The following is a 25,509-nucleotide window of genomic DNA, read 5'->3' as shown; positions in this document are numbered from 1 at the left end:
TAAAGTAAATGGAATTGTGGAAAATCCTTCTTCTTTCTCAAATCATTTGTTCTTTTAAATCAAATTAATTTATCTAACCATTTTAATTTTTACAACTGTGCCTTTAAAATACAATGGCAATACAATATTCTTTCGACTACATGAAAAGATAAAAATAGACAGGAATTCATTGGCAAGAGCTGTGGTTTCATAGAAGCAGGCTGAATATGTCACTTTTTGTGTATTAAATCACATGATCAATTAATTTTATTCATGGTTTTAGTGTGGCTTGACCTGAGAACCCAGTCAACAGTTGAACGTCTTCTTAAAAGAATTCCTGGAGAAAACAAAACTTTTTCAAAGGTAGGAGACATTCCAGAAGATTTAAATGGTACCTGCTAAAAGGTATAATGTTTTGGATATATGTGTTTAAAATTCTCCTAAACAAAGTCACTTGTAGTTTCTAGTCCCTTCTTAGTTTGTCAAATAATAAAAAATGAGCACAAGAAACCAGTCTGAGACTAGAAAATTTTTCATTTCTTTGAAATAAATGTTTAACACTTATTTAATATCTCACTACGGAAGTGAAACCTAATCCTGTGCTATCTAGCCAATATAAAATAAACATTACACACAAAAGTTAAGATCAAGTAGAAAAAATAAAAGGGAAATAATTTACTGCTATAAAATGTATTATCCATTCTTGTGCCTTAATATTGAAATGAATTACATCCAATCTGAGAACAAGGAAGATCATTCATAAAGAGCAAGTTCATTCTTTTTTTTGTGAGCATATACATAAGAAATTAAAAACTAAATGCTTGTAAAAAAGTGTCACAATTGTTTGATTAATGTTGTCCTTTACTAATAGAATAAATATTATGTATTTTTTATATTTTATGTTTTCCTACAGGCAGGAAATGGATGTCAAAAAGTGTATAAACTTACTTATTTTCAAGTTCTAGTAGAATGCAATTTTCATCTTTCCTGTGTTGTCCTGCCTATTTTTTTTGTTGTTACTTATTTTCTAGTCATATGGAGATATACTAGATAAGACAGGCCTTCTGCAAACAATTTTTTCCATGTAGATGATCTTTGAACTGCATTTAGATCAGCTTTGATCTTTATCTATTATTGCACTGGTCATTTGATTTTGATGTTTTCAGACTTGTGTGTTGTATGCTTAGTACTTATTTAAATAATTACAGAAGTTCATGGAATTTTTCTGAGTTTTGTGTATTTTTCCCTTACTATCACCATTTTTTCATATAACTACAGTATTTATGGAAAAGATACTTGCATGATGTTAAAATTTTTCTTTTTAATTTTACAGTTTAAGACTGGTCTTCCACTTAGCACTTACTTTAGTGCAGTGAAACTTCGGTGGCTTTTGGATAATGTGGAAGAGATTAAGAAAGCAGTCGAGGAAGGAAGAGCTATGTTTGGGACTATTGATTCATGGCTTATATGGGTATGTATTTGTGAGTTTATTATCACTCTTCTTACAATGAATTTCCATATCATGTAAATCTCCATGCATGTGATACTTGATGCCCACTGATGACATAGTGATGTCAATAAAAGCTACTAAAGAAGTTCCAGTGAGGTTCCTTGCAAGATGAACTTTTACTGTCCCTATACCATTATATTTTTTCTTGATTCTTATGTGTAGTTTACCATTATAGTTTGCTGTAAAACTTTGCTTACACTTTCAGAAAAATCTTGGACTTTAGAAAGGTGTATTAGGTCTGCCTGTTTATTTGTTGCAGAAATACCAGAGTTCCCAATCCCACGGTGAAAACTTTTTGGTTTTGAATTTTTTTTTGTAATTTGTTGGAGTAAGCCTGTATTTCTCCTTGACAGATGCTGTGATTTTTTTTGTTCAGAGTTTGACAGGTGGAACGAATGGCGGCATTCACTGTACAGATGTCACCAATGCCAGTAGAACAATGTTGTTCAACATTCATTCCTTGGAATGGGATCCTGACCTCTGCAAGTAAGCTCAGTTTTTCAGTAATGCTATCATTTAAATAGTTTCTAACTTGTTTAAAGGTAAGAATCTCTCATCTAAACTAAGATCAGCAGGTGCTGTTCTATTTGCTGTTGACATTAATAACTAAGATTCATTGTTCTCCAGATGTCCAGTTTATTATGGTCTGGATTAAGTAAAAGTAGCAGAATCTTACTGTAGGTGGAGGCCTGGTTCATGGAAAAAATTTAGCTCAGTTGATTAAAGCTTGATGCTAATAATGCCCATGTTGTGGGTTCAATCCCTGTATAGGCCAATCACTTCAGATCCTTGTGGGTCCCTTCCAACTCGGAATATCGTGTTTTAATAGTGTCTTTATTACTTAATCAAATTTGTACAGCAGCTGGAATTATAGTGTCTCTATTTGAGATTTGAATTTACTAACAAATATATTATTAAGATATTGTTGGAAGAGGCATGAATTTCTATGTAAAAGAGTTGGATAGGTCCTCAAAGATTGAAATATATGCTGTTTTCCTCCAAAATTCAGTGTCCACTGTAACAAGTGGAAAAACATAGATTAAAACCTAGAAACAAAAGCTCCTTTTATAGTTTTTTTCTTTATGCTTAAACTTATTTAAGAAAATAAATGCAAAATGCTTTTTGATTTAGCACTGACTATATAATTAACACTGTTTTTTGTTGTATTCAGGTTCTTTGAAATTCCTATGGAAATACTTCCAAACGTACGAAGCTCCTCTGAGATTTATGGCGTGATGGTATGTTTTCCAATATTTGTGTGAAGTTCACCTTGTGAAAATATAGCTGTATCCATTTGGATTTGACAGATTCCATAGATTAGGATTAATGGCTTTTTCTTGACCAGTATTGTTTGGTTTATGATTAGTAAGCTGTTACCTATTGTTATATAACATTATAGGAAGTTGAGTATTTGATTACTTTAATGCAGCACCAATTCTTCTGACACAGTGGCATCTAATTAATGAACTTCAGGATTGGATAAACTGGATTTTGGGATTTTGCATTCTTTTTTTCTGGTAATTTGAGCTATTGTTAATAAGAATACATGTATTTTGTAGTGAAGACAAGTTACAAGATGGACTTTTTTTAAAATAGAACTCTATCTTCTCTGAAATATTTTTGCTAATGTGTTAATGGAAATGCCACTGGAAGTCATTGCTGACGTTAGCTTATGTGAAGGTTGGATAAGAGTGAGTTGTATTAAGATGAATGAGCAAGGTAAATGGGAAAAGATACTACCTGACCGCCAGAACAGAATTGCTCTTCACTTTAATTGTGAACTTCTGTTTCTCTTCCCCTTTCCATATTTTTTTCTTTTTCTTCCTTTTGCTGGCTGTAGAAAATCTGTCCTAGCCGGGTGAGTAGAGGCTTCCATTAGGCTGACCACCTTACTCATTCTGCTCAGATGCTGTGCATTTTCATTGGTTTAAGGATTAGAAAAAGTGCACTCCTAGGCCAATAAATTTGCTGTGTGTTTCCAAATCTGAGACAAAAAAAATTAGAGTTCATGCCAAAATTATTTCTAAAATGTGATCTCAGTGTATGTGTTTTTCCTAATTTCCACACTGTTGAATATTTATTTTTATCGTGAGCTAAAAAATACAGCTACTGGCTAATAAATGTTAGCTGTAGCATTTTATAAATGAGAAAAACTGTCCATTCTCTCTAAAAATGTTAATAGCTAAACATCAGATTCATGTAGAGCTTTTTAGTGCATTTATAAACACAGTTACCTTAAATACAGTTAATTAAAATGTGAATTAATTCAGATTGGAAATACACTTGCATGGCTTTACTGAAAATTCATTTTCACAATTGCACAAAAAACCAATTTAAGGGAACAAGTAGAAATTGTCAGGAAATAGTTAAATAATTAAATAAAATTTTCAGGATACTCTCACTAAGTTTGCACATGACACTGAGTTGGGCAGAAATGTTGATCTGCTGGGAGGGCAGGAAGAGTCTGTGGAGGGATCTGGACAGGCTGGAGTGATGGGCTGAGACCAATTCTGTGAGACTCAACAAGTGCCCGGTCCTTCCCTTGGGTCACAGCAACCCCAGGCAGGGATACAGAGAAACAGGGGGAAGAGTGGCTGGAAAGGTGCCTGGAGGAAAAGGAGCTGGGGGGGGCTGGTCAGCAGCAGCTGAACATGATCCAGGTGTGCCCAGGGTGCCAGGAAGGCCAATGGCACCTGGCCTGGATCAGCAATAGTGTGGCAGCAGGACCAGGGCAGGGATTGTCCCCCTGTGCTCAGGGGGTGAGGCCACACCTCAAATCCTGTGTCCAGTTTTGGGCTCTCATTCCAGGAAAGGCATTGAGGGGCTGGAGTGAGGGAAGAGAAGGGCAGCAGGGCTGGGGAAGGGTCTGGAGCACAGGTGTGATGAGGAGCAGCTGAGGGAGCAGGGGATGTTTGGCCTGGAGAAAAGGAGGCTCAGAAGGGGACCTTACCACTCTATAACTGCCTGACAGGAGACTGTAGCCAGGTGGGGGTCAGTCTCTTCTCCTAAGTAACAAGTGATAAAACAAGAGCCTTCACAGCTTGTCAAATATTGGAACAGGCTGCCAAGAGAAGTGGTGGAGTCTCCATCCCTGGAGGTACTTAAAAGATGTATAGATGTGGCACTTATGGACATGGATTAGTGATGGACTTGGCAGTGCTGAGTTAACAGTTGGACGTGATAATCTAAGAGGTCTTTTCCAATGTAAATGATTTTATGATTCTGTAACAGGAATGTAAATGAAAAACTCTGGTAGTGTTTGGAAGAAAGCCTACTTGAGGCTTAAAATGCTGAATCTTAACATCAGGCATCTGCCTTTGCTTAGGATGTCATCACAGCCATGTTTTTTTCCTGATCACTTTACCATTTTGCACTTTTGCATTTACACTTGGCATTTACTGCACAGATTACACTGAACTGGATTTTCTGTAGAGTGTTATTTCAAGAAAATTTATACTAGGAACTTTTGAGGTCACATAAACTATATTTGTAAAACTTCTTGCTCTTCATTTCTTAGTGGTTTAGACATGAGCTGCATTAAGCTGAAACAAAGTGTATGCCTGAACTAAGCTGTGTTGCTTTCATGACCCTTCTTTGTTTTCCTTTGAGCATTAAAAGTTTAGCTTATTTTTCATTGCCTTCAATTCTAGTCATGGAAAGCTAACTCTGAGTTTTTCTTTCTCTTTTTGCAAAACAGGAATCCGGAGCTTTGACAGGTGTACCAATTTCTGGGGTAAGTCCTACTTCAACATAGATTTTGGCATAACAACCTGGAACTGCATGAACATAGCTTTACAGGAAAAAGCTTTAAGGATGAGTGAATCCTGCTGTGAATTAAGTTCTTTGGTTTTTTCTTCAGGTTAAACAGGAAGTAGACCTTTGTAGATGAATCACTATTTGGCTTGATCCATTATTATTAAGGTCTAGCTGTGGAAATACAAATGAGAGCTTTAGTTGGAAACTTGGTATTCTAAGTAAATGAGTAACATTACAAAATGGAAGCAAGCTCTGCTTCATATAAAAGAAGTATATACATAATCCAGAAATGCTGGGCAAATTCTCAGCTTTTTCCAATAACATGTGTAAAGATAGTAAATTTTAGTTTCTATTTATGTAAATTGCTCACCATAAGTAGCACAACAAATTTCATTTGCAGTTCTTACAGAGGGAAGAGTAATAAAAAGCACAGCTTTTCTCTGTAGGTTTTTCCTTGCTTTCACTTATCTGTGTGCTACTAATAGATTAGAGTTATATGTAGACAAATATGTAATTCATGTGAGGACATTTGCTAAAGGAAAAAAATCTCTCACTTCCAGTGCTTGGGTGACCAGCATGCTGCTCTTGTTGGGCAAATGTGCTTTCAAGATGGACAAGCAAAAAACACGTAAGTTATTAGGAAAGTAACAAGATAAACACCCTGCTCTGTTTTGAATTTAGCATTATGTTCTCTTTCAAGCAACTGACAAACTCTTTAGTTATTAACGTGTAATTACAGACCTACCTTTTGAGTGTGTTGACCCACAAAGTAAATCATGTCTTGACTCTTATATAAAGTAATAAAGATATTAAAGTTACATGGCTTGTGAGGTATACTTTGGAACACAGTAACTGTGAGGAAAATCTCTATGTGACAGTGAGGTTTTCATTTTAACATTTTTCAAAACACAGATTAAAACAGTTGCAGTGTCATTTAAATGGTGACCTAAGGTTAAGCAAATAAAGTACGGTGAGTTAGATTGCATTGACTTGAATGACACAGCTTTGCTAGATGGGAAGGGTCCATTTCAGTTGCAGTGCTTAGTTTTGCTTTTATGTCTAGCTCAGAGTGGAGAATTTTATGTTTGCTTTTTCCTGTTTCTCAGCCTCTTAGTGTCCTTTGTTTAAAATAGCTGATCAGTTAATTCAGGCAACTGGTATAATCAAAAAATCATTGGAGGAGAAACTGTCTGCTGAAATGACTTACTGTTCCATTTACAACCAGGTGCTTAACTAAGCATGTAGAGACAGACACACTAATATGGTTACATATTAGTCTGCCTTGTTTTAATTAATTTCTGTTATTGCTTTACTATTTCTGTTTCCAAATATAACTGAAGGCTGTCTCAGGACTGGTTTAAGGTATTAGTTTTGAGGGGTTTAAAAAGGTAAGGAATATTTTTCTCGAGAATAACTTCTTAGACTAAGTTGGAGGAGTTTGTAGTATTTTGTACTCCTTATATTAAACTATGTTCTCGTATAAGTGTGTATGCACACACATATATGATTCGCATTCCCATTTCTTCAAATGCATTCCCATTTCTTCAAATGGGAAACATGCCATTTTTAGAAATTTTTGAATGGGATATGTCTAAAGAAAACCCTCTTCGTGACAGGAACAAAGTTTCTTAAAACATCCCATTTAATATTGTGAAATATTTATTTTATAAAGTTGATCTCATAATCAGCTTAAATTGAAGTAGGTAAACACTGCCACCAAAGAGGAATTTACACTCAGTTTTCAGCCATATCAAGTGATCAAGTGTTAGACGAGAGAGAGAGAGAGAGAGAGAGAAAGACATGTGACTAGGTTTTTCAGCTTCAGGCTGCATTCAAATCAACTTTTTGAGGATAGTTTTATCATCAGTTAATGGTAGCAAAACCTTCAAGGGTCAAAAGGTGGTGTCCTGACTCTTCACAGGGGACTCATGGATTGCAGTAACAGGTTATTCTTTAAACATTCTGGTTTTAACTTTGCTTTGTTTTCATGCTAGGTACGGAACAGGTTGTTTCTTGCTGTGCAACACAGGTCAGAAGGTCAGTTGCATTTTTGAGTTGTTTGCTTTTTTGTTTTTCACAATCTATTTAAGTTCTGAAGCACCAACTGTATTTTAGCCATTCTTAGACTTATTAACAGTAATTATATTGCCAGACAAAGGGAAAAGCACATACTGAAATCTGAAAGATTTAGTAAAAGTAGTAATTTTTCTGAAAGACTTCCTACCTCCTTAAGTTTCCAAACAGAACTTTTCTTAACAAATTTCTTGCTCTTCCCTTATATATGTTTCTTGTCACCCAGACAGGATTAAGTTTTATGTTGTTTAACCATGTGCCTTTTTCCTTGTCTTGGCTGTTTTATTTCTTCTCTTCATTTTCTGTCATCATTTCTTTGTAGTTGGAGTTGAATAAATAGCACAAAACTGTGCCTTCCTTCTCATTTACATCTCCCCCTAATGATCCCCAATTCTTTTCTATAAGGAAGATGGAAAGATCTGCAGCAGTTTGTGGGAACAAGAATTAGCACCAGCAATCTGAGTGTTCTATCATAGGTGTTTATTTAGAGTTACTGATAATTTACTTTGTTTAAACTTTGTGTATTTAATTTGAAGGTTTGGTCCTTTGTTTATTATAATTTGTTTTTATTTAAGTATTTTCTGCCTCTGTTCATGCTTTACCTTTTCTTTCCCCTTTCCCCATTTAGTCTGTGTTTTCTGAGCATGGTCTTATAACCACAATAGCTTACAAAATGGGCAAAGACAAACCTGCTTTTTATGCACTAGAGGTAAGTTCAGTACTTTCTTCCTTTTTTGTAATGATATATGTCCTTATTTACTTCTGTTATCTGATATTTTTATGGTGTCTTCAGCTGTGCAGAAATGAAACTAGCTCTGTGTTATGCTTGTGTGCCTGAAGGCTTCTGTGTGGTTTTGGTTATTCCTGTCTTAAATCTATATCATGAAATCTAATAAAAAATATTTCTTCATTGCATCATTTATACTTTCAGAGCTAGATGGCTACAACATTTTTTCTGTTACTCAGTCTCTCAAATCTTTAATAAGTACTATTAATAAAAAAACCCATAAATTTTGTAATACTAGGTAAGGTTTAAAAAAAGAAGGAGAAAGTACTAATGTTTCAGTTATTACCTCATAATAAAGTCATAGCTAATTTTTTCATTTTGCTCTAATGGATTTTACTTCTAACCTCTAAAAATGTGAATCAAATTTCTGGGGGAAAAATCCTCTAATAATTTAGCTTTTTTTACCTCTTTCATTTAGGTGCTTACTTACAGAATTTAGTTTCTCAGTTCTCCAAACAAGCCTAAGGGCATCCAAATCATATAGAAAATTGTACTTATGCTTAAACTTTGGAGCTCATTGTTCTAAAGCTCTGCTTCTGAAGCACAGATCAACTTAGCACCTATTTGGCACCAAAGCTTGGTTTAGAACAACAAAATTATTATTCTTCCATCTGTGCTGCTTAATGTGCTAAATATTGTAATATAATAATTGTTCTTAAATCACATGCACTGAATGTTGATATTGAGCTTTTGTAGACAAACTGTGTTTTCCATGTGAAAGACAACACAGGATTTTCTTCACTCTGAGAATAGTTTGTGGTTTATGGTACTTTATTAGGATGTGGGAGGCTGAATTTATTTCCTTTTCCTTCCCTGAGGAAAGTGAATCTTGCATTTGCCATGACCTGGCAAACTCTAGGATTTTTATTTTGTGTGGGTGTATGAGAGGTTTGTTTTATTTTTAACCCTTGCTCTTAAAGCAAGAACTGAAACTGTCTTAAGAGTGATTTGAATTCCTGCATGCTGAAACATGTGCACTTTGCTTCTTCTTCACTTCCAAGTCTTTAATGATATTGTCTGAAAACATGTCTTCAACAGAAGCTATTAAGTGTGCTTTGTCCATTCTAGAATCTTCTACAGTCTGCTGGTTGAGATGCTGCAGAGAGACGGAAAATGTGGATTCAGCCTTTTCCTTTAATCAAACTGGTGTCTTGTAATAGCCAGCTGCTTAGAAAACACCCCTGCCCCTTCTAGCAGTGACTTGGAATGAAAATATGATGCTGCTACTGTTTTACTTGAAACGTAGTCTACTGGACTTGGCTTTGGGGTTAGATGGGAGCCATGCCATCCATCTGTGATGTGATGAAGCCTTTCAGGGCCATTTGCTGAGGCAACAGAACAATTTTGCTGGCAAATGCACAAGTGCCTACATTTTCTGTCTTTCTGGATGCTTGTATTTAGACTAGACATAATTAGTCTTGGTTTTTTTTTAATCAAAACATAAAAATATTAACGTGTCAGGAAAAGAAGTCTGAGGCTACTGAACCTCATAACTATATATTCAGAAGACATAAATTAGAAAGACAAGAAGACTACTTAGGAAATGTCACTGTAACTTCCCCTTATGGAAAAAAGCATACAATATGCACCTTTTCTATGAGGATCTGTGTAACAGGCTGCCCTTTTTACATGGTAGTTTCCAGATGCCAAGAAACTCTGTGTTTGGTTGTGAGCTGTGACTGTGAGCCTGCAGGTGGAGGCCACAGTGACTTCTCCTTCTCAGGCTTTTTAAAAGCAGCACAGAGCTACCAGCTGCTGTCTTCTAAAGGAGTGACTTTGTTTCCCTCAGGGATCTGTTGCAATAGCTGGGGCTGTTGTTCGCTGGCTGAGGGACAATCTGGGTATTGCTAAGTCTTCACTGGAAGTTGGTGAGTATGGAGCTGTACAGTTTTTTAAGTTTTCCATGATGTCTCTATCTGTGAATGAAAGCTCAAAAATATTTAAGTAAAAAGCTGGAAGGTGTATATATTTTGCTGTGTTTAAACACAACAAAAATTTACTTTGCATCCATGAGCTCACTGTTGATACATGTATTTCATACAGCCCATCAACACAGCCTTGGGAAGGCTTTGCCAGCTTTGTTTTGTTGCAATCTATACTTTTTAGTACTTTCCCTGGTAAGCAGATATTCAGAAGATACTATACTTACAGAGTATCTCCTGGTTTTATGCAGTGTTGAAGTTTCCAGAGCCAAGAGTATTTAAGTCTGTATTACAGAAACCAGCATATATTTGATCCTAAACTTACATATTCTTGTCATAAACATGAGAATCTGGGGCCCTGCGAATGTATGTAATATTTATGTAGTAGGTTTCATATCCATTGAGTTAGGGATCTCAGTTTGCAAAGTTGCCTCTTAAAGAGATGTGGAGGAGGGTAATCTGTTTCAGCTGAAAATGCAGTAATCCTTTAGCATTTGTGTAGCTGATGTTTTCTAATTCAGATAAACTGAAACAAACTGGTTTGTAACATAAAAACTAGGAACATATCAAAATTTGGAAAATAAAAAATGTCAGAGGCATGCAAAGGCAAAAATTTGAAAGTAACTGATTTAATGAGATTAAGAATTGAAAATAAATTAATTACATATTTTTAATAAATTGATATCTTATTCAAATGTGGGAAAATTTGGAATTAAAATTTAATATAAAACTTCAAAGATTCAGCAAAAACTTGGAGCATCAGTCTGTTTTTCTGAAAGAAAGCTTTGAAGATCATACAGAAGAATATAAACTAAATTAGCCATAAACTAAATCACATAAATTAGATATTCGTTGAGACTACAGTACCTCTTCACAAGTTTGTCAAAACTTTTGGGAGGTTTGAGTTTCAGGACATCTTTAACTTTGTCAGTGTTGTTAAAGTCACTTAGGGATTCATCATCTCTTCCTGTTTCACTGAACTTGTCTTTCCTTCTGCCTTCACTCCTTTTTTTAAGTGGAGTCTATATGAAAGAATCAATTTAGAAGGACTTCTTGAAGATGTTTTACTACTTCTTTCCTATACTGCTATGTTTGTCTGATCAATGTAAACAAAAGAAATTTCCAAAAGCAGAAGGAAAATGCTCCTTTCTTATTATAGGAAAGAGCTGTTCATTAGCAATTATCTCTCTTTTGTCATTATAAATGTCTTAATTTTTTTTAATTACAAATATTTTGGTATTGAGGAGTTCATATATCCACAGTTAGAATTCTCATATCAAGAAACTTCAGATTTCCTTCTAGCTGGCTTTGTGATTAAATACATAAGCTGACAATTTGGAGCTCTAAATCCATTTGAAATTAATGGGAATTTAGTTCTTAACTCCCTTTGGTCTTGATCCAGTTTCACTTGCTTGCCTTGACTTAAATGCAAGTGTGACCTTTTGGACTGCTTTGAAGGTTGCCTTCTTTATCCACATGATAGATAACATTTGAAAACCTCACAAAATCTAGGTCAGAATATTGAGTACACAGTTTTGGGTTTCAGTTTTGATTTTTCATTTTGCATTTCCCACAACTCCTTATGCTCCATCTTCTGTTTGTATTGTTGCAAAAGGAAAACTGGTTAGCAAGGCACAGAGTGCCACCATTAGTTGTATCTTCCAGTTGTATACATGGCTACATTAAATTTGTAGCTACCCAAGATATCCTGAATATTTTTCTTGATTAAATAATAACACTTTTAAGTGATGTATTTAAGTGTTGGTATAGTTGTGGAAAACTAAGTAAGTGTTTTGTGTGTGCATTAGAAAAACTGGCTGCAGAGGTGGGAACTTCCTATGGCTGCTACTTTGTGCCAGCATTTTCAGGACTGTATGCACCATACTGGGAACCCAGTGCAAGGGGGTAAGGATCTGACTGAACACTGCACTTGCAGGGGGATTTAATAATTTTACAAATATTCCTTCCAGGTATGTGAAATTTTTCTTTTTGTTGCCTTGATGTGTTGGGATACATCATTCTCTGTGGTATTTTTGTGAGCTAATGTATTTCTCTTCTATATTTAACCTGCTCAAAACACCAAGTGCTGCTGGGAGGAAAGGAAGGATTAGCTAGCCCTGCTATTGATCCTCCTCTCCTCTCCTTGTACCCCTCCTCAAAAAAAAAAAAAACCAAGACCAAAACACATCAAAAACACAAACAAACAAACAAAAAAAAAAAAACCAGTGTGGGGCAGCAGGGCAGGGAAAAATTTTTCTGGTTTTGAAACGGTTTTTATCTCTCTACAGAAAAGAAGAGGTCTGCATTCCTGTGTACTGTCAGGCAACAAAAGTAGTAAAGGAAGAATTTTGTGCTGATTAGTGTCTTTGAGTTCAGTTTCAGGCCATGGAATTCCTTCCCACTTGGCCTCCTTCCCCTTGTATGCCGCTTTCTAGCGAGTCTATTGAAAATTCGTTTCCACTCCTTTTTTTACAGCCCCTTTCCTGGTAGTTCAGCCTCAACCACCTGGTAATAGTTCAAACAATAGGTTTTCATTTGTCCTTTCTGCTATTGTGAGCTTGCCTACTGTTGTTGGAATCACAACATGCCATAGCAGTCATGGAAGCATAACAAATATAATTAAAAAATAACTTTCCTGGAGTGGGAAAAGAAGTCTTGAAGGCTAGCTTGTTCCCAAGGTTTCAAGTAGTTGCAACTTTAGGATTCAGTTGCTTCTTGTATGTATCTTTTTCTTTAAGGAAAAAGAAAAATCTCTGAATTAGATGTTTTTTACAGTTTTTCATATCAGAATACTAAACTTCTAATGGTTAAAAACTGATCTTTGGAATGGTAACAATAAAAAAATGTCCTCTAATATCTTTGAACTTGCATGTATCCAGCAGAATTTCTGTGCAGTACTGTGCTGTTCCTCAGCTGTTGAAATAGAACAAAAGATGGTTATTTGCTGTGCTGTTCAGAGTATATTGGCAGAATTCAGCTTACTTATGGTTAGATGTAGCATAATTCCCATACCCACAAATCTCTTTGAAGGTTCAGAAGCAACTAATTATCAGACTAGATCTGAAAACAATTTCAAACATTTAGAGAACAGCAATGAGCCATTTAGGCTTTTCCTTAAGAAATGAAAACATTAGAGAATTCTTTAAGATTTTAGTGATAAATTCTATTATTTTTTAAAGAGAAATCAACCTTAATCAAGCCTTTTTTTTTCTTAAAGAGAGACTAGAATTTGTGGGGCTGTTTGTGTGTGTATGTACAGATGATTTATGGCAACTGTATTGATTGGACCCTTGAGAACACTTTGTCAGGAAAATGAGAGAGATTAGATTTTAAAAACCAAGCTTTTTAATATTAAAAAGTAGTCTTCATACAATAGAACTGAATGAGATTTGAAGAGGACCTAGGTGTGAAGTATAGGTTTATGTCTGATGAAGAAGAGTGTCCTAATTGGGTTTTTTTCTCTCTTCAACAGTATCATCTGTGGCCTTACTCAGTTTACAAATAAAAACCACATTGCCTTCGCTGCACTAGAAGCAGTCTGCTTTCAAACACGAGAGGTAAAAGCAAATTGGGTCTTAAATTCCGTGTAAATTAGTGTGATAACAGGAACTCTAGCTCTTCAGGAAAAGAGGAGATTTAAAAGATTTAATGAAGATTAGTTACATGCTTTATATTGTACTTGGATGCTATTCTTGTCTTTACTTGTTGCTAATGTTGAAAAATTGCTCCTGTGAACTTAGCTAAAATTGTGTGGTACGTTTTTTTGGAGTGGTAATGCTGCTTTTTACCAGCATGTGAAATAAGGTGAACATCTTTTGTGGATATTTTGAGGGGCAGAACTCAGAATGTTTAGAATGGCAGGGCCAGTGACATAACTACAAAGTTTCATTGGTGTAGGAAACTATACTTTATGGTCTACTGTGACAGAGATGGCTTGTGTCACTTTTGGTACACAAGAACAAAAAGGAGTTAAGGCAAGACAGCAGCAAACATACCAAGGGAAAGCTGGCATCACTTCCTGCCTGTTCCATCCTTCACTGCCTCAGCTGGTGTTCAGTAACAGGCAACCAAAATTCTCACAGAGGAAATTAATCCCCCAGCCAAATTAAAGAGGTTGATATCAGTATGAACGTTGAATCCTTATATCACCTGTGTTTGCAGTCCCTGGGTTCTGTGCAAATACAGGAGGAAATGAAATCCCTAGACCTTGCAGGATAACAGTCAAGCCTTAATTTGATTACCTGAATTAAACTGGTAATATTTAAACATACTGATTTTTAAAATAGCATCCTGCTCAAACCATGTAAGATGAGGGAAGCAGTGTGCTGTTTCTGTAGTGATATAGAATAAATTACTTATTGAAAAAGACTGACAGAGATTTCACCCAGGCTTCTGCTTTTGAAGCTGTGCTGACAACCTCTGAGTCCTCAGAAGGTTGTGAAGGAAATTGGAAGTAGCATTCTAATTTTCTAATTCTTGTACTAGAAGTCAGGGTAAAGTTACAGGCAACTGAACTGGTTTGTTGTCTGTTCCTCTTTCCTTGTCCATCCTCCCATCCATTCCCTCTCATGTGACAGCTCAGTGAACTTTCCAGCAGAAAATTATCTCTTTTTTTTCTGGGCTATTTTTCTGCTGGATTAATGACCTCAGCTGCCTCACAGAGGCATTCAGCAAATGTCAGAATGCAAGGCAGGGCATGTGGCTGGAAGCAGGAGAGGGGAATAAAGCTGTCAGACTGAGTGAGGGTGAAGTTCACTGTTTGAACAGACCTAACACTTCCCTATACTTCAGTCACTCTGATTTTATAACAATGACAGGAGTGCCTAATCAGGCACTGGACACTCTCAAATTAACAGATTAAATCCTAGCAACACAGGTTAAATATATTTATGTTTTTCTAAAAATACATCATTAGTTCTGCCTCGTCAAAAACAAAGTTCTTTCAATTCCAGTGAAAATGGAAGTCTTCAGGAAAACCCTTCATTGGAGGTCACCTTCTATGGAGTTCTTGCCTGTTTGGGACATTCACTCCTTCTGAGTACCTTGTTATCCAAAAAGCTTCTTCCTTATGCAGATAGATGACACTTGTTACATTTTTTCTCCCAGACAGAATTTTGGAAAAATAAGCAATTTTTCAGTTCTAAGAGCTGTACAATTCTGTCATGAGGCAAAATCTGCATACTTGTGTCCTTGCTCTTCATCCCACCTCTGTACAATAGGGATAGCAGCAGCATGACCATGATTTGTTTTGTTCCTTCATCCCTTCCTGGCTTCTAGCATTCTTTTTGTTATTTTCATCTCTGCTGAGTGCATGCGGATTCAACATGCTCTTACACAGTGGTAAACAAAGCCAGAGCCTCCAATGGTGCTGAAGTTCTGAATGGTAAAAAAGGCAGATGATATCACCTTAGACAAATGTGAATTGATGTATGTGAAGGAAATAAGTACTAGTTTAGTACTGCCAGCAAACTTTGTGCAAGAATCCTGGTTTCCAATTTATTTCTAGTGTATTGAATAGTGTGGGCCCATAGGCAAATGCTGCCACCATGAAAACTGTCCTTCCTCTTCGTACCTTGTAAATTTTAACATTTATTTGTCCTGGGCAGTTCCTTTGGTTCCTTTAAAAATCTTTCTGGTAAGGGACCTTGCTGGCTTACTTTCTGGAAACTGGGAGGATCTCCTGGATAGTTCATCTCCATGTAGTTTTCACTGTCTTGCAAGCCTACAATTTTTTTGTTCTTTTTTAAGTAGCATGTTGACTATTCCTGGTAAATATTGTATTACTGGGTACTTTGTGAGCTACAGAACAGGGCAGAATGCACTGTAGTTTTAGTCTTTTTTTGTGGTCTGTGTTGCTTTGTCTTTTAAAGCTGAGAAAAACACATCTTTTTTTTTTTAATACACTGAAAAATTACAGAAAGAAAATCATACTGTACTTGTTAATACTTAACTTGTGCACTAGCCTTATAAAAAAGTGTAAATGAGACATTGAACTGACTGCTTTTACAAAACCCTACAAAAACCACTATTCTGTATTTATTGGGGATTATGGAGCAGTGCCATGGTGTTACCAGTAACTAAGGTTTGAGGCAAGTCTTACGTTTTTAGGAAAGCCTTTAAAAATCATATGGAGAGGTATCAGTGAATTAAATACTCTGTCTTAGGTAATTATCCCTTGCAAACACTGCAACACTTTTCAGCTAGAAACAGTGCCCAAACGAAGGAAACATAATTTTATTAAAAATTACACTAACAGTTTATTTTTGCTCTCGGTTTTGTTTGATATAAAATTCTCCATTTTCAAAAACTAATTGAAAATATTTGAAGAGGCTGCTCTTTCAAAACATTTCAATATTCCTCAGTTCTTATTGAAGAGTCTTCCAGATTGCCAGTTCAAATATTTTAATTCTTCAATTCTTTAATCCATCAAATTAGAGAAACTATCTAGACAAAGGATGATCAACTGAAGGACCCCATTTATTATTGCTGCTTCCTTTGTTAGCTTCGATAAACATTCTCATCAACTTTTCTTAAAGTTCCTCTGAGGCCACATAAGCAGCACATAGGAGAGAGCACCTGAGAAGAATCCTAGAATCCTATTCTAGGATTTCTGTAATGAAGAGAATGCATGTGCTGTGTGTTAAACAAAACTGTGTTGTTATTATGTCTGTTTTGCCTTTTAATATATAGGAGAGAGGATTGATCTACTTAACCCTCTTCAGCAAATGCGTAGTATCAGTGTTTTACCCTCAGAGGGTATCAGAGCATTTCTGTGCAATTAAATTGTAACATCTATTTTTCTTATTTAAGATTCTAGATGCTATGAACAAGGACTGTGGGATTCCACTAAGTCAGTTACAAGTAGATGGAGGAATGACCAGTAACAGAATCCTCATGCAACTCCAATCAGACATTCTCTGTATTCCAGTAGGTAAGATGAATTTATAGCTCCTGCTTTCTTTTTAATGCTGAAAACATTAGGTTGTAATGGCTGTTGAGAGCAAATTGGGTAGCTTGCTTTGTTGTTGTATCTTGATAAATATGTCAGTCTTTAGTTCTGATGTCATCAAGGGGACTTCCATTAAAAATCATTATGGTCTTCTCTGTGTTTTGCTTCAGTTAAGCCATCAATGGCTGAAACAACAGCTTTAGGAGCTGCTATGGCAGCAGGAGCTGCAGAAGGTGTTGAAGTTTGGAGTCTGAATCCTGGAGATTTGACAGCAGTGACATGTGAACGATTTGAACCACAGATAAACCCAGAGGGTAAAACCTTTTTGTGTTATCTGAGTTGCAAACTTATTTTTTTACAGATGTTGATAGGACTGGTTTTGGGTACTCTTCTTTTGGCTTTAAAAAGCCTATATTAATTATTGCTTTTTAGCTAGCTGTCTTTCTCATCAGTTCTTAAGTGCTTGTAGAAATGGAAAGTGTGCACTTGACCTAATTAATGCCTGTGCAAGATAAATGCTTTTTTGTCTTTTCAATTATTTCTTTATTTTTGGTACATAATTTTGTCTTACCATTTTGATTACAATTACTTCTAAAATCCCTACTTCAAGACAGCATTTGAAGGGTTTCTACGTAAATATCTATTGTTTAATTTTGTCCTGCTTGTAAATCTTCTTAAAATTCTTCATGGTGAACATGAAGAAAATTTCTTTTATTTCTTCATACTATGCATAACTGTGGGATTTGGGGTGGAACTTTTTGGTATTCAGAAAAGGATTTTATATTACTTTCTCTGTGCAAACAAATGATACTGTGCAAAAGAGTGAAAAACTCATATTGCCAGATCTGGTTCTTAAATATTTGTGGTAGCATTCCTATGCATTGAGAGGCTTTTCTGTTTTCTGATTTCTTAATTTCAGAAAGTGAATATCGCTATGCCAGGTGGAAGAAAGCTGTGATGAAGTCTATGGGATGGGAGGCATCTGCTGGTTCAAATGGTAAAGCAAAAATGAATGCAGGTCAAGTGTTATTAATTAGCCAGTTAACCTAGGGAGCTCATCTTGCTTTTGTTGACCTTTTCTGTTCATGCCATCACTGGACTATTATAGTGATTTAAAGGTCATTACTTAAATCCACTGTGGAAACAAAGCAGGAAAATCTGGGTCTTCCTCCTGAATAGCTGCAGGTTTTGCAGGATGGCACTGGTTTGCAAAAGAAAAAAAATTTCACCTGCAAGACGAGATACAGCACAATGCTTAGAGCACAGGGATTTTGTAAACCCTCTTATACCATAACCTCGTGCTGCAAAGGAGAAAAGTTCCATCCTGTGGTTTTGCTTGCTGTATCTGCCTTCATTATTTGCTGTGTAGGAAGGAGGGGTTCATATCTATATTAAAATCTGTTTGACCCATAGGGGGTAAGAGCAAGGAGTTATCATAAAGTAAAGAATTAACACAGACCTATTGTTGACATCCAGAAAATAGGAAAACACTTTTGAGGGACTGAACAAGAATTTTCTTCTGTAGTAGAGGGCTTTCTTATCTGTCACGTTTGAATTAATTAAACCTGCAGTCTTCCTGTGATCTATAATTTGAACGTTTATTTTAGTACTATTTTGGGATAAGTTTTTAGTCCTGAGTAATAATATAACACATCATTTATGGGCTTTATCAATTATATTTAATTTCTTTATTATTGGAAAAACTATTAAAATGAAAAGTATTAAGAAAAGAATCCTCAAAGTTTAAGCTCCCTCCACAATCCAAAATCCACAGTTGGAGTTGTCAAGCTGTATGTGGCCACTTTCTTCTTGAAAGCTAAAATTTTCCTTTTGCCATCCTATATGTTGGTTTAAATATTTTATTTAACACTGTGGTTTGCAAACAATTCTGCCAAGGCTATTGGGAAGGGAAGCACGTGAATTAACATGAGCAATATGATTCCTTTCAGTATTTTTTACCCTTACATCTAACCTGATGCTTATCTTAATAGGATAAAAAATTCTGCCATGCAGTAAAACCTAGATGTTTTTTCTTCCGTTTATGTGAAGAGATATGTTTATCAAACTTAATTTAGTGATTTTCTGGTCCAACACATGGGGGGCAAATGTTATTTTCCTTAGTTCTTTGATACTTTAGGAGTAGGTTGGGATTGGAGAATACTAGAAATGGCCTCAACCTAGATTGTGCTGACAGTGGAATTTGGACTTGAACTCTTACAGAGAGGACCTGTTTTGAATTATTATGGGGTTTATGCATTATATTTTTTTAGTTCTTCTGCGAATGTCACTACATTTGTTACTTTTTGCTTTTCATATATATTTAACACGTATACTGCAATTTATATATATATTTCTCTTTTGATTTGCTTGACTGGAAACACCATCCCCTGGATGCCATCAGGTGACAGTAGTATCTTCTCTAGTCTGCCTTTCAGTGTTTTTATTATGACTAGCATGCTAATGTTAATCGGAGCAAAGTACCTCTCAGGTTAGTTATTATTTGAATTAGACCAATTTAAAACCTATCTGCACTATTTTAAGTTTTGGGTTTTTTGTATTCCATCTGTCTGTTTCTAGCAAAAATGACTGATGCTTTTTGTTGTTCATGCACACAAATGTTTGAGGGTGTGAATCAGGCATAATGTGCCTAAGGGAACCAAGGGAATGCCATCTCAAATCCATCCTCATGTGCCATTTAATTTGTAGTTGTTGGATGCACGTGAAACCTTGGACTCTCCTTTGTCTGTCTGTGGAGATTGCACAGTTTATAAAAGGGATACAGGTTGGAGCAGCCTAGCAGAGTTATGCATTGCCTGCTTTACAGTGTGCATGGCAGATAGAATAAGGTTCCATCCTTTATCCTGTATTTCTTGCACTGTTTTTAATTATTTTGAGGGCCTTGTTTAAATTAAGTGAAAATTATTTCTTCTGTCCCTGAAAGGCTTCATGCACCCATTTGATTTTTCTGGACCCTTTGAAACTATTGTATTGTTAGAAATCTTCATCTACTAAATCTATAAAACATTCTTCTTGTACTTTGCTCTTGATGGATACGTGAATTAATTTAGTCTAAAAAGAAGAGGCCCTAAAAGGCTTAACTACAAAACTGGAAAGGGACTGTGTGCATATGCAATGAAGATGCATCTTCAACCTGTTAATGTACAAGTTATTTTAAAAGAAATCTCTTAATGTACATGACAGTTACTTATGCCAGAAGTAAGACATTTCATTAAGATATTCTTACAGTAAGAAAAAGAAGTTTGTTTGATGATATCATTTATTCCTTATTTCCGAATTTCATTGCAGAGATACTATTTTAGTATAGGCATTGTTGCTGCTTAGTAAGCTTGGGGGTTGTTTAGTTTTCTTTCTTCGTTTTGGTTTTGGAGGGATAAGCAAGGAGGTGTTAATTAAACAGACAATTGAGGACTCTAGCATGCTCCTGTGGTGATATATTTGTATTTTGTTTCTACTCATTCAGCCTGAATTAACTATTCAATTTTCCTTGCATGGAAGAGATGGTTGCAGCTTGTAGGAGAACTAAAATCAAGCTAAACAAGTGCTAGGCAAAAGTCAAAATGAACAAATGGATTTTCAGTTATTTACTAACTCTGGAATGTATCTGCGAGTGAGAAATATCTATATTATGAAGAATAAAATAAAGCCAGCTGTGAATAAGTGGGTAAATTTTTAACAAGCTGAACAAAGTAATATGAATATAAATGAATATAAATTCCAGGTCAGGTGTTTCACCACATAGACGGTACTTAAAATAATATGGAAAATCAATGATAAATTAACAAATAAGCAACTTATTTTCTGGGATTGCTTTTTAAAAACAACCAATCAGTAACCTGCATATTAAACTTGCACTGCTGGAACTCATAAGAAAAGATTTCTTTTTCTCCCTTCTTTAAGCTTGTCAGTGCCTTTCTGACCCGCAATTGGGAAACATATTCATCTCAACTCACTGTGACCATTAGAACTCATTTTTGACCTTGTTTTCAGATAACAGTAACTATCAATATGGTTACTGTTACTATGTGTATATAGTTGTTATACATACCAGTATAATTACTTTTTATATGAATATACAGCTTCACTATTTACAAGCTTGGGAAGAGGAGAAGTTTCCTGTTCTTCGTTTTAAAAATGGTGAGGTCTCAAAAGGAACAGCAGCAGTGATGTTACATACAGGTTGTAGATTTGCCCAGCTGTCATTAGTGTAGAACATGAGATACAGAATTTGCCTTGTCAGTTGGAGCACGGCTGCTTCCCCCTTAGACACTGCTCTGGTAAATATCCTTTTGCTTTTAAAAGGCTTTTTGACCAGGCTTTCCTTTTAATTCAGTGCAGAAACTCCATTTAATTAATTTGTTACATGTTATATTTTAGTGAAACACTGTACCTCCAATGCAGTCATCAGAGTAGTAGATTTGAGGATTGAATTTAGGGAGGATTGAATTCATCCTTCATGTGCTGAAACAGCAGTAAGTCTCACATGGCATCAGTGCTGATGTTGAACATGTCTCTAGGGCAGGGCCATGATTTTACAGCTACTGAAATGTGAAGGAAAAATCTGCTGTGCCAGAATAGAGAACACTAGCATAGCAAAACCCCATTTACAGAACTGCTAAGCTGCCTTTTTATGTGGCACCTGATGACTGAACAATACTCTATTAATTATATAACTTCATAATTTCATCAAAATCATAATCTTGTACCTTATTTTATGATCTTCATTCTTCTCTCCTGGAGAGAAATGGATGGTATTTTTCACTATTGAAGCAAGGTGCATATAACAATTGGAGTCCTTATGCTAAGATTTTCTAAAGTTTTTCACACTCATTTTGGAAGTGGACATCAGAGAGATTTCAATGTATTCCATAGCTGTAGTTTTGTTTTGTTTTGTTTTTGCACAGAGTGGGTAGTAGTTAACTGAAAATTATCCTATATTTTATTAGACTCAGATTTAAATAAATGCCTTTGTGGGCTTAAATTGGCATCTCTCAAGTGAGGTATAGTTGGGATTGGCTATATATGGGGTCTTATGTGGCATCTGGGATATAAAGTTATTTGACTTTATTCTCACAGAATGAGACATCGGTGCTGATCAGCAAAACTGTATTGTCCCTGCTTAAATACCCTGTGTTTTTTGGGGTTTTTTTTTAGTAAGATTCTGGTTTTCCTTTTTAGTTTCTTTTGTTGTGATTGTTACTGGCAAATTGCATACTAATTTATGTATAGGGGATCACGGTGCAGTTCTGCAAGACAGTTGCAATAATATTTTCCAAATTTCTGAAAGTTGAACTCATATTTAGAAGAAAATAAGCTTAAATTACCTTCTTTCATTCCTTCTACTTGTTAAAAATTTACCCATCTTAGTAGCGTGGTCTCTGCTCCCCCTACTGTGTACATCCTACACACTTAAGAGCTGGCTTATCTGGTGTCACAAGACATATCTAATTTATAATTGCAGTTGTTGAAAACAAAAGTTGGTTTTACTGAATTCCTCTGATAACTCAGTTGTGTTATAGAGTGTTACTGTTTTAGAATAAGTTCTGTATTCCTAATGCACACATTTTTTATTTAAGGTAAATGAGGCTACTTAGTGGACTCACTGGATGCAGCTGATTTTTTTGTTTCCGTTTGTTTTGTTGTCTGAAGAGATTCCACCACCAACGTGATTATGCTACTTTTGCGGTTCAATGTATTCACGAATCCATCTGTCACCAGTCCCTGCATAACTTCCCAGTGGTGCACTGAAAATTCAGTCTTCAGCCCTTCATTACTCTGTTCCCTTACCCAAATCAGCTCCAACTGCACTGGAAGCCTTTGTGTAGACAATCTCATATCATCCTCTAAAATCCCACAAGCCCTAGCTTTGTCTGAGAAAGTGGTATGAAAAAAACCTGCAGTCTCTGAGGTAATGATGGCAGATGTTTAGCTGTCCTTTTCAGGAGTTTGGTACTTCATGCAACATACTTCAGAAAGTTAATGATGCACTATGGAACTTTATAAACATCTTACAATTCTTCCAGCTGCTGTGAATTACTTTTCATATGCCAATGGTTGCCAAAGATGTTTTATTGTAGTTGCCACTGGTGTGAAACACCTTCCATGGTACAAACCTTTTAAATACTAGCCCAAGATGGATTACCATAGCACACATTGCCTCTGGTGTGGCAATGAGGAGTTTGCTGCTATGGTCCACAGATTATTGCTGAAACATTCAGTTGCAAGGTTACAAAGTTGGGTTTGGTTCTGGCACATGTAATACTTGGCCCATCATAAGTATTTATGACACTAAATCCTGTAGTTGTACCTTTAAAGAGATGAGAGAAAATAGTGTTTTGGTTAAGGCTGTGTTTCATCCTGTGGTTTTGTGCTAGCTTGGAAAGACAAGTTTGATGCAGCATGCTATTGACAGGACAGCTGCTTGATAACTCAGCAACTGATAACTTTTCAAACTACTCTGTACAGTGCACTTGCCTTGACCAATACTGCATATGTCCTGTCATCCTGCTTGACTATTTGTTAAACTTTAGGAAGTTGAAGCTAACTTAGTTTTCATTAAAGAGGGTCCACTCCAAACTAAATATCAGTGCTTTAGTTCTTGATTTCATTTAGTATATCTCAGGGACCAAAATCTCCCTTTCAGTTTCCTTGCCCATAGTTTTAACTGCAAGTTGTTGCAAAGTATGCTGGGACAATCCAAAACCCTGGCTCAGTAGAGTAAGTACTGGCACCTGAAATGGGCCACTGGAATTTACAGACAATGGTGACAGCTGAATCCCATCCACTTTGAAATCCTTTGTTTTCCACATGAAAGGAGTGAGATAATAATCTTATCTTCAGCTTTCCTGTTTGTACCAACAGCATCCTAAATGCCAGCCTTATTGGTTAGGTCAAGGAGAAGGTGTTCTTGTGTAGTGATGTTAGACCAGTATGGAATGGCAGCAAGGTTAAATGTGGGAACAACACAGAGAATTTCAAAGATGTGTTTAAGTGCACTAGGAGTTAAAGGGAGAGGTTTTTTGTGTGCATTTGTTCTTAAAGATTTTTGTCTTTAACAAAGTTTTTCTTTGATTAGAGGCTTAGTTTTTAAAAGGATGTTATATGTCTGAAGCAATGAATTGCACAGAAGTTCAGGTCTGTACAATATATTTAATATCAAATGCATATTAATTGCCTTTTTATTGTCAAGTGCAATGACTTTTGAAAATGTGACTTTTAACTTAGAAGATAGAGAAGGAACGTTTTTTTGTCCTGTGGTTGCATGTATAACTTCAGCAGAGAGAAGGGATTTTGTATACAAGTGAAAATATAACAGCATCATTCAAATCCTGTCTCTCCTGTAAATACTCACATGTGAAGCGTGACAGCCAAAATTTCTGGTGTTTCCAGTTTGTATTGGAGAGGTGAAGAGTGAAAAAAAGAATGTGATCCCATAGAAAAAATCTCATACTCCTTACCTTTACTCTGAGCTGTTTCTGATCCCACTGTACCCCAAGGAAGAGGAATGGAGCAGCTGTGGAGCACAGGGAGCAGGAGCAGCACACACCTCAAACTCTGGACTTCGGAATATGACCTCTGAGTCTTGCCAAAACCACTGAAGTGCTGGACCTGGGAACGAATAATGCTGAAGTGTGGCCTTTGCCCATGATGAATGTGGCAGGGGGAAAGCTTGTACCTAACGAGTAGGAGAGGGAATTTTTGCTGCTTTTCTGACTTATCTTTTACTGGGAAACACAATTCCTATTAATTTTTCACTGAGTAAAAATCATTATTTTATTTTCAATTGCTGTTGGAAATGTTTTTTAAGAGTTTCACATCACTGTTAACTTTCTACCAACATAGTTGAAATATATTGTAAACTGCTTGTTGGCGGGGAGGGGACAAACTGTTAAAGTTAGCTTTTTCTGAAGCTGTGATTTTTTTTTTTTTATGAATTACCAGTTTATAAATTCTTAATTGAGAAATGCATTAACTTGGTATTAAAGTACCATAAATGAATTGATGGAAGGTGTCGGTTTATTCTTGCACATCATCTTTCAGACACATTGTCACTAACATTTTTACATGAGGCACGAGTATACACTGATTTATATAAAGCAGTAAAGCAGCCACTCTGAGACATGCTTGAAGTTGCTCAGATGTACAGGTGAAATACATGCAGTTCTGCATTCTGCTTCAGTGATGCAAGGACTCAAGGACTGGATTAGAAATCACGTTTCCTCAAGTCCCTCCTTGTTCAGGAAAGAGCAGGAAAACACAAGTAAAACAACAGGAAGGAACATGGTTGTAGTACAGGTTTGATGCAGAGGTGGGGTGGGGCCAAACAGGTTTTGGTTTTATGCCATAGTCTGGCAATTGCCACAGATTGAAAAGCCTTTGTGAGCTGTGGGGAGAAACATTCATGAAATAGCAAACATTGCTGGGGTGGTAGCTGGGAGCAGAAGATGCTTCTGTTATTTTACAAAAGGAGCATGGGTTACATCTGATGGGTTTTTTAAAGTGCATTTAAGGAGTG

At 36.0% G+C, this 25,509-nt stretch overlaps 1 protein-coding gene across 1 annotated transcript in view; it reads left to right on the top strand.

Annotated features, from left to right (window-relative positions):
* GK (glycerol kinase) overlaps nucleotides 1-24,996 on the top strand; it is a 35,292-nt gene extending 10,296 nt beyond the window's left edge. Inside the window, exons 6-22 of the mRNA XM_031063884.1 lie at nucleotides 263-342; nucleotides 1,313-1,450; nucleotides 1,866-1,975; nucleotides 2,661-2,727; nucleotides 3,330-3,347; nucleotides 5,187-5,222; nucleotides 5,806-5,873; nucleotides 7,240-7,282; nucleotides 7,947-8,027; nucleotides 9,895-9,973; nucleotides 11,836-11,932; nucleotides 13,500-13,584; nucleotides 16,838-16,958; nucleotides 17,147-17,290; nucleotides 17,896-17,973; nucleotides 19,378-19,464; nucleotides 22,571-24,996. Coding sequence (XP_030919744.1) covers nucleotides 263-342; nucleotides 1,313-1,450; nucleotides 1,866-1,975; nucleotides 2,661-2,727; nucleotides 3,330-3,347; nucleotides 5,187-5,222; nucleotides 5,806-5,873; nucleotides 7,240-7,282; nucleotides 7,947-8,027; nucleotides 9,895-9,973; nucleotides 11,836-11,932; nucleotides 13,500-13,584; nucleotides 16,838-16,958; nucleotides 17,147-17,290; nucleotides 17,896-17,973; nucleotides 19,378-19,464; nucleotides 22,571-22,578 — 1,340 coding nt within the window. The 3' untranslated portion in view covers nucleotides 22,579-24,996. The remainder of the gene's footprint in view (nucleotides 1-262; nucleotides 343-1,312; nucleotides 1,451-1,865; nucleotides 1,976-2,660; nucleotides 2,728-3,329; nucleotides 3,348-5,186; nucleotides 5,223-5,805; nucleotides 5,874-7,239; nucleotides 7,283-7,946; nucleotides 8,028-9,894; nucleotides 9,974-11,835; nucleotides 11,933-13,499; nucleotides 13,585-16,837; nucleotides 16,959-17,146; nucleotides 17,291-17,895; nucleotides 17,974-19,377; nucleotides 19,465-22,570) is intronic.
* Nucleotides 24,997-25,509: the final 513 nt, after the last annotated feature.

The sequence above is a fragment of the Geospiza fortis genome, unplaced genomic scaffold (assembly GCF_000277835.1).
Source record: "Geospiza fortis unplaced genomic scaffold, GeoFor_1.0 scaffold331, whole genome shotgun sequence".
Taxonomy (NCBI): domain Eukaryota; kingdom Metazoa; phylum Chordata; class Aves; order Passeriformes; family Thraupidae; genus Geospiza; species Geospiza fortis.
The sequence above is the reverse complement of the archived record's forward strand: the minus strand, read 5'-3'. Positions and strand labels throughout refer to the sequence as shown.